This window comes from Chiloscyllium plagiosum, unplaced genomic scaffold (genome assembly GCF_037043375.1).
Source record: "Chiloscyllium plagiosum isolate Xiang-an unplaced genomic scaffold, Cpla_swu_hap1 HiC_scaffold_15, whole genome shotgun sequence".
Classification (NCBI taxonomy): Eukaryota; Metazoa; Chordata; class Chondrichthyes; order Orectolobiformes; family Hemiscylliidae; genus Chiloscyllium; species Chiloscyllium plagiosum.
The window spans coordinates 37,445,174-37,466,942 of record NW_028270153.1 but is presented as its reverse complement, the minus strand read 5'-3'; the positions used below and the strand labels follow the sequence as shown (position 1 = coordinate 37,466,942).

Genomic DNA, 21,769 nt, shown 5'->3' with positions numbered 1-21,769 from the left:
ATTTATTCAGCCATGATGCAATGTTTTTTATAGACCCTCCATGGAAAACGGGTGAATGTGTGCTTCAGTCGGAAAATGACAAAGCTTCAAATAAAGTGAAATTAAACTGAGAGGGTTAGATAGTGCACTTTCTATAAAACAGACTTTTTTTCATTGCTTGTTTATCTGTTGCTATTGTTTTAGGCACTACTTACTGCTGTGACTTCAACTCATATTGAAATCCATGAAGGAACAATCTTACAGACTGTCCGGACCTGCTATAATATCTACCTAGCTAGTAAAAACCTAATTAATCAGACTACAGCAAAAGCTACTCTGACACAGATGCTTAATGTTATATTTACAAAGATGGAAAACCAAGTGGTATGTATTTAAGTTAAACATCATAAGTTTAGGGTCTGATGTTTTGTTTAAACTTGGCCATTCTGTTGCTGAAGGCAGCATACAATAGATATAGAGCAGAATATCCTAAACATTTTATACCAATAAAACATTGCAGAATCTGCTTCAAGTTCAGCATGACCTGTTTCCAGCAAGCTGAATCAGTCCTGCAAGCATCATTCTCGAAAGGATCAGGCTTAAAAATGGTTTACTCTTTTTTTTTTTCCCCAGTGTTTCCCCAATTCACTTTCAAGTTGAATAATCCTCTGATGGAAATGAGAATGGGTGTTGTATTTGCCTCATTTTTATTGAATTGCTAACACAAAAACAGTCTTTGGCTTAGTAAGATAGAAAGGCAATTGGCCTATTCAAGTTGTCTCTGATATTAGCTTGTCAGAGGGAAGCTATAGCAACAATTAGAAACACAACAGCAATGCAAGCTTTTCATTGCACCAACTGGAGAGACGGTGTGAATTAACGAGAAGAAAACAAATTATCTAATGAAATTCACCACTTGGGATGCAATGCAACATCTTGCAAACATTCAGGGTATTGATTTCCGAAGTGCTGAAAGCTGCTCTTTTGTCCTATCAAACACTTCTAAAGTTTTATTTTTCTTTTTAATACAAATTGGCTTTTATGTATTATAAAGTTCTTTATTAGGATCAACCCTTATTAATTTTTAAGGAATACCATTGCAGCAGTAATTTTCCAGTTGTTGCACGACCTGTTCTGTTGACTTTATTTCTAGTTGTTTATTAGTCAGCCAGCAGTTAGTGATGTGCTTGAACTGCAACCTCCTCTGGAATATTTTCACTTGTTAATATAACTTGTCTTATGAACACTAACTAACTATGTATGGGAGTCATATAATATTATTAGTAATATGGAAGTGTGAAATTTGATGTTGGCTCTGATATAATTGCAAGTATGTTCAAATCCACTTTAAAGTGCTTTGAAGGATCAATTAGCCCTGGACAATTCATTTAAACTTGGAGTTGAACAAGTGTGTTCATAAACCATGCTCAGTCTCAAAGTGTTAATGGCTGTTGAAAGTACTCATCAAGTTTGGCTGTTGGACTATGAATTCATGTAATACAGACATTGTGCTACTTATAGTACCAAACCTGCAGTTTCTTTGTCCAAGCAAGATTTGTAATCCGCAATCAGTTTCAAATGTATAATTTTGTTAAAAATGTTTATCAAGACGATTTGAAGTTGCAAAATTCCAATATCATGAACCAAGTAATGATTGTGTGAAGTCAAACCAAAATTTTTAACATGAACTTTTGTTTTTGACCTCCATAACTTTGGATAAAAGTCACAACAACTTGAAATAGCTGCAGGCTGAAAAGCAGTGTTGGAAATTTGTTTGTATCTTGGGCTTCTAAGTAAAATTCTGCATTATCATAACAGCAGTATGCCTACAGTTGGGATTATAGGGGCACTGGGATCATAATTCATTACAATATAGTAATGACGGAGGAGGGAAGTGAATGTGCTATGGCTAAATTGGGTGGATGGCACACAAATAGATGGAAAGGCAGGTAGTGAGGATAACCGTCTGCAGAGGGACAAAGTGGGCAGAAATTTGGCAGATGGAATGTAATATGGGGAAATGTTAGTTTACGCAGAATATAGAGCATCTGCACACCATTTAATTGGAGAAAGCTTTTGGAGACCTTGTGCAAGCTAGCATCCAAATTCAATAGGTAATAGAGAAGGCAAATGGAATGAGAGAGACAGATTTTTCATCAGTAAGGGAAAAGGGTTATGAGGGAAAAGCAGAAAAGCAGAAAAGTGGAGTTGAGAATTATCAAATCAACCATGATCTAATTGAATGGCGGAGTAGACTTGATGGTCTGAATGGCCTGCTTGTGTTGCTATGTCTTTTGACATGTTAATGACTTTCTGCATCCGCTTGTGTGTAGAACTGACTTCTAATAGAAAACACAGGTATTGCTGTTAATCATGCTTTTTGGTATATACTCAAACTGTATATTAATTGAAAATCTAATAGTTTTGGACCTTCTGAACAAAACTGATCATCATGTTACAGCAAGTTACTGAAACAATACTATTCAGAACCAGAACCAACTGTTGATATAATTCCTCCATCATGGCCCCCACTCCCAGTGGCAGATTAATTATGGCTCCAAAGAAAAAAAATCATGATAATTGTTTCACACTGGAAATTGACTGTCTCCTTTGCAGGTACATGAAGCTAAAGATCAAGAGAAAGGCAGGCAACAGCAGCATCAACATCTCCAGCAGTCTCCTGAACTTCACAGTTTAGTTGGGTCGCCACAACTTGATAGAATTGCAGAACATTCCAGCCGACTGGTTACAGCAGAGTTGGAAGAAGATCAGATAAATACCGTGCAGCAAAAATCTCAAGTTGGAATTGCAGAAATGGAAAATGGGACAATATCAGACCAGATGGAAGAAGACCATGGGGAATGTGATCAGTCTTCACATACTGCAGGTGTTCATCTTTATTTGAGAATTAACTGAAAAATATTATTTATAATCCTGTCATGGCATGTAAGATCTGCAAAACAGTAAAATTCCAGTTCAGAATATCATGTATGAATCTATTCAACTAAATGCAGCTTAAATTTGTGATGTATAATTTAATATGTGGTCTTAAATACTCTCACGTGAAAGGAGCAATCATGTAAGCAAGCAGTGAAGTTGTTTTTCAGAGGAGGAATTGCCATTTAAATGTCGCAGTGTTAGTTCAAGTCGAAGCAAGCCCTAAGGTAGCATTGTGCTCTGGGAGTAATCGAACTACAGCTGATTATAGTCTCCACTGCAGTCCTCAGCTTTGTCTTAAATGTGTAACTCCTTATTCTGTGATTACGCCCTCTGGTCCGAGACACTCCCACATGGGCAAACAACTTTTTGCATCTACCTTGTCAAGTTGCCACTATTCACCTAGTGCAGTGATCTTTACATGGCAAAGTTCTCTGTTCCTGATGAAGTTTTAGTTTGATTTATAAACTTTAAAAGGTTGTTAGTTCTGGTAGCTCGCTCGACTGTCTGTGGATTTCAGCTTCAAGCAATTTTATTTACAGTCGGTTCTGCGGTTAACGCATGTTTCTTCAGCGTGAATTGGATTTCACACGATTGAAGAATTTAGACTGTTATTTGCAGAAAGTGAACTTTTATTACCTGTATTGGCTATAATTCAATTCTGGCCCCATTAGTTTAAATAGTGTGGCTATGCGCAATTTTATTATAACGCACAATCGTACAAGAATTGGGCTATTGTGTTATATCAGAACCAACTGTATAAATGTCACCATTTTGGGGCTGGTGAGCTCTATTCCATTGCTGATTTCAGCAAACTGGTCAGGTTTAAACAAGTATTATTCAGTTATAATCATCTGAGAGCTTTGGTATTGGCACAGCATTTAAAAAGCATTATGTATTGTCCTATGGGCTGGTAGACCACAGGTTCATCTTTGATATCCTGACAGCCAGTTTTTATCATAGTCTTGTAGAAGGACCATTTTATAAAAGGAATGAAAGTTAATAGCAGACCTACCTCATCATCCCAGAGCAGCATTAACAGTAATTTAGAAATAATGCAGTTGTATATCCAAAGTTCTATACAGCAGAAGTTTAAAAAAAATTGCATCTTCGTACTATATCAATTGTTAATTCTGAGAATGTTTCTAATTGCTGATTAGAGTTCTACTTTTTAAATGTATGGGCAATTGCTGAAGTCCGAACATAATTTGCTTTCAAATAATAAAATGATAGTTTAGTGTATTTCAAATTTTTTTATCTGCTTTCTATCATTTCAAAGCTGAGAGTTACTATTTCAGATTCTAACCACTGTGTTTTAAATCAAGGGAATGTGGATGCAAATTCAGAGGAAGAACTGAAAGCAGAAGATATTGTGGGACAAATATTGGAGGAAATGGTAGCCATTGTGACTGGAGGTAGCTCATGAGATCTTGATATTTTTTTCATTCGGTTTTAGTTAAAATAGTTATTGAATGACCGTGTACTATGGTGTCATCTAAGACTGTTTCATTACACAATGCACCCATTTTTATTTCAACGATCTTTCATTTGAAGGTGCAGTGGCTATGCTGGATGTGTCTTGCAGATAATTTTGATGTATGAGTTGTTGCCAGACCACTTGAATGAGTTTTAAAGTAACAAGTTTGATTTGGCATGTGCAAATCTCATTAATCTTAATATGTATCTTTTGTCAATAGCTTGGCCTAAACCCTCTGAAACCAATTGTTTTTGAGTGAAAAATCTATACTTTAGTCTTTTTAATCAAACTGTTCCAATGCTTTGACACATCTCTCGGGCAGGAGAAAATGAGGTCTGCAGATGCTGGAGATCAGAGCTGGAAATGTGTTGCTGGAAAAGCGCAGCAGGTCAGGCAGCATCCAGGGAACAGGAGAATCGACGTTTCGGGCATAAGCCCTTCTTCAGGAAGAAGGGCTTATGCCCGAAACGTCGATTCTCCTGTTCCCTGGATGCTGCCTGACCTGCTGCGCTTTTCCAGCAACACATTTCCAGCACATCTCTCGGGCAGGTGAGATTTGATCCTAGAACTTCTGGCTCGGGTAGAGAAGCTGTCACTGCATCACCTTCAATGTACATTTTATCTTTTTGTCTAATTAGGTTTCTTAATGTAACATTACCTATGTCTGCAGTCGGTTATTCCAAAGACACCTGCACAGATTGGACATATTCAACTTCGCATTATTCTAGTGTATTGTAATTTTCTGTGGTGGCACAGTACTTAAAAACAGCAATACTGTGCTGTGGATTGATAGACTTCATTTTATTTTCCATATCCTGATGGCTGCAGTCATTTCTGAAAATGTTTTTGAAAGCAATAATTTGTACACAAAAGTTTACTTTTAAATAAGCATCTAATTCTTAAAACAGTCTAAAACAAGTACGTGAAACTTCTTTAAAGTAGATTCAAACATAATTGTGTTAACTATCTTAAGCTTTGAAGAAAAGTCTAAAAGCTTATGTTTTGACATACATTGCAGCATAAATTCTTATTGAAATGATTACACTTTAAAAGATACTGAAGTGCATTTATTCAAATTTCTCTTAACTAAAATAAACTGTATGTAGAAGTGAGTTTTTTTGTTTTTTTTTTGCTTAAGAGACAGAAGCAAAAGACAGTGAAAATAGAGCTGTGGAAGCAGCTTTAGAAAATCAAGCTGCTACTCAATGCACTAAAAACCTTCAAACCAATGGTATCCCTGAAGGATCACTATCATTGCCCGATGGTACCACACTAATTGATCGGCAATCTGCACCCTATAATGATCAGGTAAGGAACCTAATTATATTTTTGATATGATCCAGAATCTACCTTTTTTTGGGGGGGGGGAGTTCTGGTATTGAGTTTTCAAAGCTTATTTTGGGCTCAGTTGGAGTTGCAGTTCCAACTGGTACAATTGTCAGAAACCATCTGTGCAACCATTTATTTGAGATGTATTCATGGATGCCGAAGCTTTGTTATCTTAGACTGGCTTGAATCAAGCACACAATTGTTATGAGAGTTATTTGGGGAAATAAAGGAACAAGTGATTTTCTTTTTATAGTTCAGTACATTTGTGCCTACCTGAGAGATTTCCAAACTTCTATTCTTACCTGGTCTGTTAGATCCTGCTCTATTTGCATTGAACAATTCTCAAAAGCCTTGTGAAAATTTCAAGTTTATAATGCATTGGCAGTAATTTGGCACCTGAAATAAAAACTTCCTTATTTGTATTTTCAACTTAGGGTTGGAAGCTCAAGCAAATTTGTTTTTCATGAAAAATGTTTTATGACATTCAGCAAAGCATTATAGGCAAATATCATCACATCCAGTTTAGAAAATCTATCCTAAATTTTAAGAGATCCCAGTCTGCCTTCAGAGTTCCTCATGATCTGGTCTGATGCTGCTGTTCCTTACAGGCTTCACATACCCCACCATGCGCTTCGTTCTTGCAGAAGTTACAGATTTCTTGGCCAGTTATGTTCACTGTGGTGTTGTCCCCTATAAACGAAGTGCATGATTGCAGTTGATAGCTCATCTTCTAACTCCCTTTTGTTAACTTTAGGTTCCAAAGGGTCCTGTCCCATCCTGTGTGACATTCCTTTTCTTCATTACTGATCTTTCCCATCCATGCTTCAAATTATCAATTTTTCTTTACTCTGTTGACTGTGTCTGTCTTTCTTAAACATGTTTCTCATCATATAATACCTACTTATAATCTCATCATTATGCAATGGCTGAGTTACTACATCTTGGTATTAATGCAAATCCTGTTTTTATTTTTTTAAACATTGGTTTCTTCAGATGAAACTAGCAGCTATCATCCTTTGACTTTAGCTTAAACATTTTGATTAGGAACATCTTTCATAGTCCTCTCTGGTCTTTGTCTCATGTTTTGAGTGTGGGTGCTGTCCATTGTAGCTGAGGCATTCCCAGCATTAAGTGAGAAGCCAAAAAGAGAGAATCCAAAAATCGATTATCACTGGCTGTATGTCATCAACAGCAATCCTGTATCCCACTGCAGTCAGTATCATGTAGCACATCATCATTCCTTCAGGCTGGAGAATGACCCACTAGAGGAGCTGCACCATGCATACGATACAAAACAGCACTAACTGCATGTAAAACACCTTGAGCTGCTGGATATAAATAGAGCTAAGCAATCCAATGACTAATAGATTCAAATGAAGTTCTCTAACCAGGCAGTGTCCCATAAAAAATGTTGGATCATCAGGTGGCTAACTAAAGGAGCAGGCTTCATGCATGTATAATCTCCAATCTGGCAATATCTCTCTGCAAAAGTCAAGGTTGGTGTATCTATAACCATTTTCAACCAGAATTGCTGAGTGAACACTCCTATTTGGCCTCATCCTGAGATCTCACCACGATCAGCCTTGCCAGGGCCCAAGCAATTTGGTTCACCCCTGTGACATTTAAGTGGGTGAGAACATTGGCAAAGAAAAGCATACAAGGCAAATAAAATGTTGGGTGTATTGTACTGAAGATCTGTGAATAGTGACTATTAGTGCCCCCAAATCAGATTCACTCTTACTATGGTGTTATTATCAACATACTGATTTTATAAAGTTTTCTATATGTTCACACAAAACTGTAAATTGCTGCACTCTAATCTAAAATGATGGAAGAAATAGTCAATCATCCAGTCAGGTTGGTGACCTACTCTGGTAATCTGCTCAAGTAGAGCACTCCAGTATTGACCTTATAATAGCCACTATCTAACTAAAGATGCAAGTGCTGACTGCCAGAATATAGATTAAGTAATTGTCATAGGCAGCATTTCACCAAGCATCGTTCCAAAGACTATGGACAAAACTGAGTCAATATGAAAATCTTTGAGGGACTGGAACTATATCTGATGCACAGGAACATGGCATGAGTACCATCATCTGAGTCCTGGGACATCACTGCCAAACGTCTTCATTAAAAATCACACCGCACCAGGTTATCGTCCCAACAAGTTTATTTGAGGCGGCCTGATGGCTCAGTGGTTAGCACTACTGCCTCACAGCTCCAGGGAGCCAGGTTTGATTCCTGCCTTGGGTGGCTGTCAGTGTGGAGTTTGCGCATTTTCCCCACGTCTGCGTGGGCTTCCTCAGGGTTATCCGGTTTCCTCACACAATCCAAAGATGTGCAGTTCAGGTCAATTGACCGTGCTAAATTGTCCATAGTGCTAGGTGTTTAGTCAGGGGTAAATATAAGGTTGGGAAATGGGTCTGGGTGGGCTAGTCTTTGGAGAGTCAGTATGGACTTGTTGGGCCAAAGGGCTTGTTTCCATACTGTAGGTAATCTTCATCTAATCTAACAAGCCTTCGGAGCGCTGCTAGCTACCTGAGGAAGGAGCAGAGCTCCAAAAGCTTGTACATCCAAATAAACCTGTTGGACTATAACCTGGTGTCGTTTGATTTTTAATTTTGTCCACCCTAGTCCAACACCAGCATCTCCACATCAAACTTCTCAATGGCATTAACCATCTTCCTTGGTAACCTAAACTGTCTTGAGGTCAAGAGCGTAGCTGTTTGAATATTTTACAGTGCTTAACTCTGTTCATGGCAGTTGTGATAATTGAGCAGATGATATTATCCTGTAGCTGTGTCTGTAGTGTGTACTGTGTACAGAATGCATTCCAGCAACTTACTAAGTTTACCTGGAAAGCACCTTGTAGACTCAAAGATGAGCACACATAATCAGAACACCATTGTTTGCAACTTCACTATGCATGTATAACACACATCGAAGTAAATATCTTTATATCCCCTGCCTAATATTATTGCTGCAAGGATTGTGTATGTTCAAAGAAAAAATATATTGGCAATTAAATGAGCAAAAAAAAAACTTGACCGCCAACCTCCATCATTATCCTTGAAAAAAGCAACATACATTTTTATGAAGCTTCTAATGTAATACAATATCATTATATTTTGTGTTCAAACCTGAAAAGAAATTGGAATGAGGATGAAGTTATTGTCTAAAAATCTATTTTAAAGAACCTCTTTGATCTAAGTATACAATGAAACAATATTGGAGAATCTTGAGTGAATTAATGATAACAAAAGTTCTGGTAGTATAGACGTTGATTGTGGAGATCACTGAAATATAAACAATATGACCACAGCACTAGATTTTATGGATAGAGGTAACATTTTAGAAGAACAGGAAAAACAGCCATACTGATTGACTGCAGTTGGGTTTGAAACTTGGCTCAAGATCAACAAGTACATTAGAACTTAACATTTGGTTATGTCGTCTTTGAGGGAAATGGGCTCAGGCTTCTGCAATTTTGTGGAAGTGAAACAGAAGGCATTTAGCTTGATGTTCTGTCAGAAGGTCAGACTCCTGCTCATGCGCAGTATATTATCAAGACAGTAAAGAAATTGGTGTATGAAAACTAATGATGTGCTTCTAAATTTCATTTTCAAAGAATAGTGTACAAACATGGAACAGGAGAAATCAGGAATAAAAAGTTAGGTTGTATTCAAGATGATTTAACATAAGCCAATATCATTATAACAGCTCTGCTGGCCTTGCTGAGGTGTATGTAAATGTAACTGAAGGGGAATTCCGCTGAAGCCATCCACGATTGAAAGACATTCGAGGAAAATCATCAGTCATATATCTCATAAGAGCACCATCACCTGCAACTTCCCCTCCAAGCCGCGCACATTCTTACTAAGAAATGTACTGCCATTACTTCACTGTGGCTGTCTCAACAATCTTCCAACTCACTTCCTTATAGCAATGTGAATGTACCTTCACCCCATGAACTGCCGTTATTCATAAGCAGCACTTTCTCAAGGGAAGTTATGGATGGGCAATAAATGCTGGCTAGCCAGCAGTATGCATATCCTGTCAAAAAAAAAAGGAAAGCTACAGAGGTAAAGAAAGTGTTATGCAATAAATTGTCATTTAACATATATCCCCTTACTCAACTGTTACACTTCTCTTGTTACAGATTTTAGCATTCCCCCTTTTCTACCTTCTCTCCTGAACACATTTGCAGTTTCCTCTGACCTTCTGTAACTGTTGATCAGCTTCTGATACAAAAGAATAATGACAATTTGCACTTTGAGAGACAGTTTTAGCAGGTTGTTCAACAATATTGAGCTGAAAATGTGTTGCTGGAAAAGCGCAGCAGGTCAGGCAGCATCCAGGGAACAGGAGAATCGACGTTTCGGGCATAAGCCCTTCTTCAGGAATGTTGAACAATATTGGCAACTGTGGGCAAGGCCTATTTTTTTGTTTGGAAGTCTTCATGTACATTTCAAGGAGGAATAATTGAATAATAACAGTAGATTTACTGTTTGCTCTGCCTTTGCAGTGGAGGTCTGCGTGTGCCTTAGCACATCTGGACAATGAGCGTGGCTCCGATCAGCAAATGATACATAGAATTACATAGTATATATAAACACAGGAGCAGGCAATTAATCCTAATTAGTCTCTGTTTGTGGCTATGCTCCGCTTCAGCCTTTGTTATCCTTCTTCATCTAATTCACTCAAGCTCTCTTCCCTTTTATATGCTTATCCAGGGTTTTCTTAAATGCATTTATGATGTGGCAGAGGCAAATAAGAGAAGTTCATAGAATCCCTACAGTGTGGAGACAGACCCTTCAGCCCAACAAGTCCACACCGACCCTCCGAAGAGTAACCCACCCAGACCCATTGCCCCTACCCTATATTTACCCCAACTAATGCACCTAACCTACACATCCCTGAACACTGTGGGTAATTTAGCATGACCAATTCACTTAACTTGCACATCTTTGGATTGTGGGAGGAAACCAGAGCACCCAGAGGAAAAGCCACGCAAACACTGAGAATGTGCAAACTCCACACAGATAGTCGCCTGAGGCTGGAATTGAATACAGGTCCCTGGTGCTGAGAGGCAGCAGTGCTAACCTCTAAGCCACCGTGCCGCCCCACATGAATGCCGCTCCGCTAAGTCCTTTGACCATAGCAGAGTCCACATTCTCACCACTCTGCTGTATAATAATTTTTTTTCTGAATTCCCCTTTCCTTTCTTGATGATTTTACAGTGGTGATTCCTAAACTTTGCTGTTGTCTCAGGATGAAAATGATCTTGCTGTATCTGCTCGACCAAAACTTTTCCTGACTTTAAAGATGTCTATTATGTTACCAACTTCTCATGTTCAGAAAATAATACATCTATTTCTTAACAAAAATATAACTTTGCATATTCTTTTTATCATTCTTGTAAAGATTCCTTATTGTCTCTTCACTGCCTTTACATCCATTTCTGTAAACAGGTATGTAGTACTTACTGTAGTTGAGCATCATGAATCCAAGCGGTTTATTTTTGTTTCTTTTTAAATAATCATCTTCACCTGCAGAGCTGCTTTTAGTGATTTATGCATTTGTACTTTAAGAACCCTCTGTACCTTATCTGGAGGTAGTTGATTGTTCAATGCCTATTTACTGCGCTTCCAGATGAAAAGATTTTCATTTAATATGACAGTTCTCTTAAAGTTTTGATCTTAAATTTGATCAATTGTGAGTTCAGTCTTTCTTTTGTTTGTTTTAACTAAAGATATGGCTATGGTTTATCCATTTCTGATAGTGATTCTGTTATTCATAAAGTCAATGGTTCTCCCACCTGATGCCCGATGTTTCATTTTTTTTGTTGCATTTATAAAGGCAAATTGAAAGGCAAAATGTGACAGCTTGCAACAATGCTACAGCATTGCACTATCAGGGTTGATCATCTGTCAAAATACAATTCAGAGCAATCAGCACTTTGCTTTCTTTGTGCACTTCTAAGTAATGTAAAAGATGTACAGTAAAAATGTATCTACTATTCACCTCATAAAACTTAGATGTGAGTTTTCATTGTGATATCTAGCTAGTTCGTAATGTCATTGTTTATTTTAGACCTATTTTTAATACCTAAACAGATAAAATTCCCCTTTTGTCCTGTAAAAAGTTGAGGTGCTTGCCTATTTAGTAGATAAGCTTGGAAATTAAACCAAACAGCTACAATAAATGTTGCGGCTCCATCTTAATATCATGCTTGTTTTTGCACTAGGGGTCTGAAGCTGTGGTACCACTTCCAGTCAGTACTAAATTCTCGCATATATTGCAGAAAGATGCATTTTTGGTATTCAGGTCTCTCTGCAAGCTTTCCATGAAGCCTTTAAGTGATGGACCTCCAGATCCAAAGTAAGTGAATGCCAAGACATGAAAAAAAGAGCATCTTTAATTGAGATGATGTACAGATTTGGGATATTGTTCAAAAAGCAGAAGTCACAACACTAATCTGGAAATTCAGAAAGTTGGTATGAAACTCATGATGCTTGCTATGATCAGTTTGCAAAACATGGAATAATTTTAGGAGATGTGGAGCTCTGTCCTGAATTCTCATTCTTCACAGATTGCTGGTCTATTTGTGCTATACTGGTGTTAACCATGCCAAAACAGGAGGAATTGCAACCTTATCAGGACCTGCAAATCAATCTCTGTCTCGAGATGATAATTTATATAGTTTGCTCTCTTTTAATATTTGAATAATAGTTCTGGTATGATACTCCACTTTGTTTGAAGCTCTGGTTGTTTATTCCATCAGATACTCAATTGTTTCTTTTTTAAAAGTATAATTTAAAAACTGGCCTGACTGGACTTTTGTGCCAGTCTTGCCATAATCATTCCTATTCATGTCAAGTACAATAATTTAGAGGATGCAAAGCTGTATTCATTAAAATGCAAGTTAAATATTTTGTAAGATCGTTTTGGGAAGCAATTTACAACAAAGATAATTTGTGCTTACAATTGCCAAACCGAGCTGGGCTCCAAGCTCTCTTCGGCTTTTACTTAATTTTCTTTCTTAGTCAGTTTTTGCCTCCCTTTCCCTCTTTCAATCTGCTCTTTGATTATTTCTGTATGTAATTTGAATTTAATTCACCGTAATTTGTTCTCTGACGCTTAGAATCAGGGAGTCATAGAGATGTAAAGCATGGAAACAGACCCTTTGGTCCAACCTGTCCATGCCAACCAGATATCCCAACGCAATCTAGTCCCACCTGCTAGCACCCGGCCCATATCCCTCCAAACTCTTCCTATTCATATATCCATCCAAATGCGCTTAAATGTTGCAATTGTACCAGCCTCAACTTCCTCTGGCAGCTCATTCCATACACCTACCACCCTCTCTGTGAAAATGTTGCCCCTTAGGTCTCTTTCATATCTTTCCCCTCCCACCATAAACCTATGCCCTCTCGTTCTGGAATCCCCACCCCAGGGAAAAGACTTTGCCTATTTACCCTATTCTTGCCCCTCATAATTTTGTAAACCTCCAAAAGATCATCCCTGAGCCTCCGACGCTCCAGGGAAAATAGCCCCGGCCTGTTCAACCTCTCCCTATAGCTCAAATCCTCCAACTCTGGCAATATCCTTGTAAATCTTTTCTGGACCCTTTAAATTTCACAACACTTTTCCAATCGGAAGGAGACCAGAACTGCATGCAGTATTCCAACAGTGGCCTAACTAATATCCTGCACAGCCGCAACATGACCTCCCAACTCCTCTACTCAATACTCTGACCAATAAAAGAAAGCATACCAAATGCTGCCTTCACTATCCTATCTATCTGCAACTCCACTTTCAAGGAGCTATGAACCTGCACTCCAAGGTCTCTTTGTTCAGCAACACTCCCTAGGACCTTACCATTAGGTGTATATGTCCTGCAAAGATTTGCTTTCCCAAAATGCAGCACCTCGCATTTATCTGAATTAAACTCCATCTACACTTCTCAGCGCATTGGCCTATCTGGTCAAGATCCTGTTGTAATCCTGAGGTAACCCTCTTTGCTGTCCACTACACCTCCAATTTTGGTGTCATCTGCAAACTTACTAACTGTACCTCTTTATGCTCGCATCCAAATCCATTTATGTAAATGACAAAAAGTGGAGGACCCAGCACCAATCTTGTGGCACTCCACTGGTCACAGGCCTCCAGTCTGAAAAACAACCCTCCCAACACCACCCTCTGTCTTCTACCTTTTGAGCCGATTCTGTATCCAAATGGCTAGTTCTCCCTGCATTCCGTGAGATCTAACCTTGCTAATCAGTCTCCCATGGGGAACCTTGTTGAACGCCTTACTGAAGTCCATAGAGATCACATCTACTGCTCTGTCCTCTTCAATCCTCTTTGTTACTTCAAAAACCTCAATCAAGTTTGTGAGACATGATTTCCCACGCACAAAGCCATGTTGACTATCCCTAATCAGTCCTTGCCTTTCCGAATACATGTACATCCTGTCCCTCAGAATTCCCTCCAACAACTTGCCTACCACCAACGTCAAGTTCACTGGTCTATAGTTCCCTGGCTTATCCTTACCACCCTTCTTAAACAGTGGCATCACGTTTGCCAACCTCCAGTCTTCCAGCACCTCACCTGTGACTATCGATGATACAAATATCTCAGCAAGAGGCCCAGCAATTACTTTTCTAGCTTCCCACAGAGTTTGTCATCTTTCACTTAATAGATTAAGTTAAAAATCACACAACACCAGGTTATAGTCCAACAGGTTTAATTGGAAGCACACTAGCTTTCGGAGCGACGCTCCTTCAGGTGATTGTGAAGTGCTCGATCGTAACACAGAATTTATAGCAAAAATTTGCAGTGTGATGTAACTGAAATTATACATTGAAGAATTGATTGTCTGTTAAGCCTTTCATCTGTTAGAATACAGTGATAGTTTCACTTCTTTCATGTGTAAATCACAAAACCTTTTTTTAAAAGTTGCATATTGTCTAGCTATCACCATTGTTAACAGCTAACCCGAGAATGCAACATTTTAAAAAAAAAAAAGGGTTTTGTGATTTACACATGAAAGAAGTGAAACTATCACTGTATTCTAACAGATGAAAGGCTTAACAGACAATCAATTCTTCAATGTATAATTTCAGTTACATCACACTGCAAATTTTTGCTATAAATTCTGTGTTACGATCGAGCCCTCCACAATCACCTGATGAAGGAGCGTCGCTCCGAAAGCTAGTGTGCTTCCAATTAAACCTGTTGGACTATAACCTGGTGTTGTGTGATTTTTAACTTTGTACACCCCAGTCCAACACCGGCATCTCCGAATCTAGATTAAGGTAACTAATATCATGTCTAATAATGAGATCTTAGATATAATATTGACATCATTGCACCATTACCAATTCTTCCATCCAGCAGATTGTAATGCAAACAGAGGCCGATCTGAATGATAAGTTAATGAGTCCAATATGTGTTGCTCAATGTGAGATGTGCTTTTCTAGCAATTTGAGTCAATTCCTCTCATTAGTCATCTGTTGAACATTGTCTCTCTTGGGTTATGTTTTCAAAACTGGATCATCTTAAGATTGGTTTTGGTACAGGTATAATTGTCGTTAATTATATGTGGGTGTGGATTTACAGGCCTAAATTATTGTACTTGTATAGTTTTGAACTTGTATTAGAAAACCACAAAAGTTGTGCAACCAACAAACTTAAAATACCCTTTAATAATTCACAAAATTGTTATGCATCATTAATTCTGAGTACGTTATTAAGTAGACCTGATGAGGAAAAAAGTAATTATAGAAACGGAGGCATGTTGAAAAATACCTTTGTTCAAGACAAAGCAGGAAACGATTCTGCGTGTATTGAGAATTTTCAAAAGTCATATTTTCGAAAACAAAATGGAGAAACATCAAATCCAGTTTTGGTTATATTTGCTACTTTCCAGCACTGGCTGCTGAACATAAGGAATTGTTTTAAGAAGCATTCAATCCAAGTATTTCAGATTTAAATATTATGTTGAATTTTAAATGGCAGTTGGTTCTGGCACTTATCATGGAAGAGAGTATAATTGCATTTATTATTTAATTGTATGCATAACCTTTTTTGCCAAGGTCCCATGAGCTGAGGTCGAAGATAATTTCACTGCAACTACTGTTGTCAGTTCTTCAAAATGCTGGTCCAGTCTTCAAAACAAATGAAATGTTCATCAATGCAATTAAGCAGTATCTATGTGTGGCATTATCCAAAAATGGCGTCTCCTGTGTGCCAGATGTGTTTGAACTTTCACTGGCTATTTTTCTTACACTTCTCTCGCACTTCAAGATTCATTTAAAAATGCAAATTGAGGTATGACTTTAACATCTAACTATTTTTGTGATGCTAATACATTGGGTGTAGTTTCTGTGTACAATTCAATTATGGTTATGTGATAACTTTTCTAATCTATTCGCCATGCCTGTAAAACCATTGAACTTTCCTACAAGCACTATTTGCGCAAAACTGAAGTGTTGTACCCGAAATGTATGTTTTCTTTTTCAGCCTTGTGCTTAATATGTGGTTTCAATCAGCTAATTGTACATTTAGGCCAACATCTGCCTGAATGCTGCTCTGGTGAGGAATTAAGTTCCCTGGGGAATAGATTTGAGTAGATCTACCAAAAGCTGGTGAGAGAGTAACTTCTGTGACGAGGTAGGAAAGACAAAAAATGCTGAATATAATAGGCAGTCATAACAGCACCTGTTGAGAACATGGCCCATGGTTGGATCCAAATATTGGAAGCCTTATTCGTGCCCAGAAATAGTTGACAGTTTTTTCAAAGTGGTTATCGTGCTGTTACTGTCATTGCAGGCATAACATGTTTCATCTAAAATTGGCATAGGAATAACATGCAAAACTGGCTTGCTACAGGAAGTCAGTCCACAAATTTGCATGTAATGTTTCAGCAATAAAACAGAAAGACAACCTCTTAACTTACACCAATGAAGATTTCCAGTGAAGTCAACCATAAAATGGATGAATGGGTGCAAGTCATATTTCAAAAGAAGTCCTGATTTTAGAATCTGAGTCATGTTAGGATTTACTTAAATGCCAAAGTCTTAATATCCTGAACTTAAAAAAAAAATGGAATTGGTGGCAGTCATTTAGTATTGTACATTACCCAGATTTTTATGACTGAGTAGCTTTAAGCAAAAGAAATACTCATGATTACATATGGTCTTTTTTGTTTTTTGCTCATCTTATGAGGCAGTGGTGATTGATAGTTTCTTCATCTGGGGTGTTTTGTACGGGTGATTATGTATGTGACTGCTAAGGTTGATCTTTGTCCAGGTTCTGCTACAAATTGGACAGGATGGTGCAAACTATTAAGTTTGGATGAATTGTTTCATTGCATTTTTGATCTGTGCAGTTTGATTGTGTCTTTGGATGTGCTTGCCTTCTAAGAAAGTTGAACTGATTTTAACTTGGAGTTGCCAGGGCACAAAAATGAGACACACTCTGAAGTGAAACCTTCACAGCATTGTTGTAGTACTTCCTTTGACCACCATGATGCCACATCCCGATACAATCTCTGTTTAGAACATTTACTTCCTCAGTCTACTTTTCTGCAGTCATCTCCTCTCCAGTTGATAAATATCTCACTGTTTGAGTCCCATCCTTGTTTTTTGTTTGACCAAAACTAGCTTAAGTGACAGATTACATCCACTCATATGAATTCCTTATGTAACTTTTTCATCTCATCCAATTTCCTTCCAGTCAAACACACTTAAGAACGTTTACATTTAACAAAAGTGCTTGGAAGATTAGGCCAAACATTCAGGTTAAAAGAATGTTCTGTTATGCCAGTGTATGATAAATATGATTTGATCAAGTTTACATAGATACAAGATCCCAGCTAGGGAAAAATGTTGAAATTTGTAAAGTTGAATGGTGTATGGTTTTAGTAATTAGATCTATTAACTCCTGTTTCTCCAATTGAGCAGGTTTTCTTCAAAGAGATTTTTCTGAATATTTTGGAAACATCCTCCAGCACATTTGAGCATAAATGGATGGTCATTCAAACTCTGACCAGGATTTGTGCAGGTAGCTTGTTTTACAACACTTTCACCTTATCCTAGTAGCCTGTACTTTGACTAATGTCTTAAGTTTTTTATTTAGCACAGCTGAGAAATTCATTTTTCCATGTATTACTTCAGTTGTGATATTTGAATGCCAGGTATGTTATTTTTCCCTCTCATTTCATATCTCCAGAATCTAGACACCATTTTGAGAATGTCATCCTTGCACCAACAAAGAAGATATGGCAACTTTCTGTAATAGGGATTAATGGCTGCTTAAAAGCCAGGTTATGAATATTAATTGTTTTTAAAGCTTGAGTGTATGATTGAAAAATAATTTGTAACCAATAATTGTTTGAGCTTTTTGAACCCAATTTTAATAGTATTTGAACTGTACACAAAGAAGTACTGGGAGAAAGTGAGGACTGCAGATGCTGGAGATCAGACCTGAAAATGTGTTGCTGGAAAAGTGCAGCAGGTCAGGCAGCATCCAAGGAGCAGGAGAATCGACGTTTCGGGCATGAGCCCTCCTGAAGAAGGCGCTTTTCCAGCAACACATTTTCAGATAAAGAAGTACTGTGCAAGTCCACATCCAAATTTATAAAATTGATCGGTGTTTGATACTGATCCAAGTGAACCACATGATCGTTTCTTGGAAACAGCTAACAGTTCCTCGTATTTGTGCGAAGGAGAAAAAGATGCAAATGATGAAAACTGTGTGTGTTGAAGTATACTATATATCATATACAATCTCTATCTGATGTACTGTAACTTGGCTGTTTTCCAAGGCAGCAGTCTTTCTGGAATATGATATGTTCTCAGAATCGTTTGGCTTAACACCATTACAGTTGGATTTGAATCTGAAGTAACAGTAATATTTTGAGATAGTTGGAATTGGCAATTCATTTTTTTAAACAAAGATTACATTTCTTGACTATGTAATATTCTGTGGAGAGCTTATGATTCAGTGTTAGTGTCCCTGCTTCCAGAACAGAGGATTCAGTTTCAAGTTCCATTTAGAACTTGATTGCCATTAAATGTGTGTTCTTCATGTGGCCAGGCAGGTTGGTTATCGACCTTTAAATCTGCAGAGTATGTCTATGGGAATCCCTAAGAATGGGAGAGTTTCCTTGTCATCCAAGCTTGATGCAAAGTGGCACACCTGAAACAGGCGAAAGGCAAGCAGCATATTACAAAAAATATCTAGCTGTTGAAACAGATGTCAGCTTGACCTTGGTCTACTTCATTTGCTGCAAGATGTACGAAGTGAACAGAAGAATAACCTGTATGCAGAGTTCCCTCTAAGCTTCCTGGTACTTTGTGGTGCAGGAGTTCAGAGTGAAAATACAGAGAATAAAAATTCTGTGCACAAGTGATATTTCCTAAGATACAAGCTTTCATTTCCAGAAGTCCATTTTAAAGTCACTGCAAAATACAACAGACAGAATGTGATTTGCAAATATAAATTTGACAGAGCTTTGGCTGTGCAGGATATCCAATAAACATTTACTTCGTTTTGAGATTAAACGTTGTTAACTTCCTTAGTTAAAACAAATACAGGCCAATGTAATCACTTCAGCTGAAAGGAAACCAATCCTAACATCAAATTTTGTTTTCGTATATTTCAGATGCTCAGTGTGTCGTGGATATTTATGTGAACTATGACTGTGATTTAAATGCTGCAAATATATTTGAACGTCTTGTGAATGATTTGTCAAAAATTGCTCAGGGACGAAGTGGTCAGGAATTGGGGATGACGCTTCTGCAGGTAACCTGAGTTTCTGAATAATTGGAAGAATGGTGTAAAGTTAGTGGCATGTTAGATTCCAGATCTTGTAATTACAACGCTCAAGCGATTTGACAGTCAAATATTCTGCACTTAGTTTTCAAGTAATGCATTTAAGTCTGAACTTCAATCCATAAGAGAGTCTCTATGCAATCAAAGCAAGGCCTATCTGCTTACGAAAAATATGTGGAAGTGAGACACAGTGGAAAGTGTGCAAGAGATTATGAAAAATTGATATTGTTTGAATGTTTGCAATTTTACTTACCTTGTTTTTAAGCACTACATTGGCACTTTGGTTATAAATATCTTGTCTTGCCTTCACTTATCAAATGCTAATCCTTCATAAGTTGAGATTTAAAACATTCATAAGCCACTTTGTTGTGTCAAATGTAGCTCTATGTCACTGGATTGATTTCTGTCCTTTCACCATAAGATTTTGTAAGAGGACCAAATGCACAAGGTGATGTTTTAAATATCAAAGTACCAAGTCTTAGCCTGGCAATAGTAAGCATTGTGGGGAGTCAGCAAGGCAGGAACTCCACACCTTGTCCATTTCAGGCCAATTGAAAAGTGCTTTTCAAATTATAAATTTCTGATTTTGGTAGTGACACAGTTAGTTTTGCCTTTTAAAAGAGAACCACCTATATGATAGTAAAGGCAGTAATCCTGGCCTTATGAGGGTCAGGGTTAAAAGTGACAGCTGTTAATCAAGGACTGCCCTTAGTGCAGCACAGATGACCGAAAGAATGGACATGCAGCGCTTTGGCTTTGAGGGTTTGAGCACCTCTCTAGCATCGTGAGGGAAAAGAGTGGGTGCAAGACTGCCAAGATGCAGTTGAGCTACCATCTGTTTAAAAGGAAGGCTTCATCTGGCAATGGGGCCTGGTTAACAGATCTTTGGCCCGGAAGTGATGATGTTCAATATCCTGCCAGAAAGGCAGAAATCCAAGCAGAAGGAGGATGCAGCAGATTAAGAAGGGCAGGAAGGACACAGAAGTCATTTACTCAAATCTGGTTTTTCCCCGGAAGACTCCAATATTTCCGAGAAATAAGGATTTAAAGACAAAGGGTCACGTTTTTAAGGTGAGAGGAGAGAGCTTTAAAAATGATTATTGTTATGAAGATCTGTATTGCACCTTTTTTAGAGAGTTAAAAGCTAGCAGCATTACCAGACAACACCAAGTGTTCTGGATAAGGTAACAATGGTTGAAAGCTAGATTTGCTGGGTTGCATGGAGACAACAAAAACAAATTCAAATTCAGCCAATGAGTTTAAATTATACCCCAAAATATACCAAACTCCAATCAAGTTTGAGTTTAGTATATGGACAATCTTAAAAGACAGTGACAATCTAATGTTTTGAGGGTATAAGGCTGGGGAAAATTGAACAGTTTGGAGGAGAACTGCCAAACAAGCATGCAGAAACTGTCCAAAAAATCACTGTCTTAAAGGTACCTTTATCAACCAGTGACCTGTGCAACAGAAATCCCTAAGAAGAAGAAGACAGAGGAAGACATCTGGCTTGTTGCTGTGGTTCTGTTCGCCGAGCTGGAAGTTTTTGTTGCAAACGTTTCGTCCCCTGTCTAGGTGACATCCTCAGTGTTTGGGAGCCTCCTGTGAAGCGCTTCTGTGGTGTTTCCTCCGGCATTTATAGTGGCCTGTCCCTGCCGCTTCCGGTTGTCAGTTTCAGCTGTCCGCTGTCGTGGCCGGTATATTGGGTCCAGGTCGATGTGTTTGTTAATGGAGTTTGTCGATGAGTGCCATGCTTCTAGGAATTCCCTGGCTGTTCTTTGTTTCGCTTGCCCTATAATGGTAGTGTTGTCCCAGTCCAATTCATGTTGCTTGTCGTCTGCATGTGTGGCTACTAGGGATAGCTGGTCGTGTCGTTTCGTGGCTAGTTGATGTTCGTGGATGCGGATCGTTAGCTGTCTTCCTGTTTGTCCTATATAGTGTTTTGTGCAGTCCTTGCATGGGATTTTGTACACTACATTAGTTTTGCTCATGCTGGGTATCAGGTCCTTCGTTCTGGTGAGTTGTTGTCTGAGAGTGGCTGTTGGTTTGTGTGCTGTTATAAGTCCTAGTGGTCGCAGTAGTCTGGCTGTCATTTCAGAGATGTTCTTGATGTATGTAGTGTGGCTAGTCCTTTGAGTTGCGGCATGTCCTCGTTCTGTTGTCTTTCCCTTGGGCATCTGTTGATGAAATTGCGAGGACATCCGTTTT

At 38.3% G+C, this 21,769-nt stretch overlaps 1 protein-coding gene across 3 annotated transcripts in view; it reads left to right on the top strand.

The window, feature by feature from the left end:
• Window positions 1-21,769, top strand: part of LOC122560111 (brefeldin A-inhibited guanine nucleotide-exchange protein 2-like) — a 102,548-nt gene that overhangs the window by 18,884 nt on the left and 61,895 nt on the right. For all 3 annotated transcript variants that reach the window (XM_087994897.1, XM_043710359.2, XM_087994898.1), the window contains exons 5-12: window positions 184-363; window positions 2,596-2,866; window positions 4,242-4,331; window positions 5,532-5,701; window positions 11,970-12,103; window positions 15,820-16,054; window positions 17,689-17,788; window positions 19,392-19,531. In XM_087994897.1, coding sequence (XP_087851023.1) covers window positions 184-363; window positions 2,596-2,866; window positions 4,242-4,331; window positions 5,532-5,701; window positions 11,970-12,103; window positions 15,820-16,054; window positions 17,689-17,788; window positions 19,392-19,531 — 1,320 coding nt within the window. The remainder of the gene's footprint in view (window positions 1-183; window positions 364-2,595; window positions 2,867-4,241; window positions 4,332-5,531; window positions 5,702-11,969; window positions 12,104-15,819; window positions 16,055-17,688; window positions 17,789-19,391; window positions 19,532-21,769) is intronic.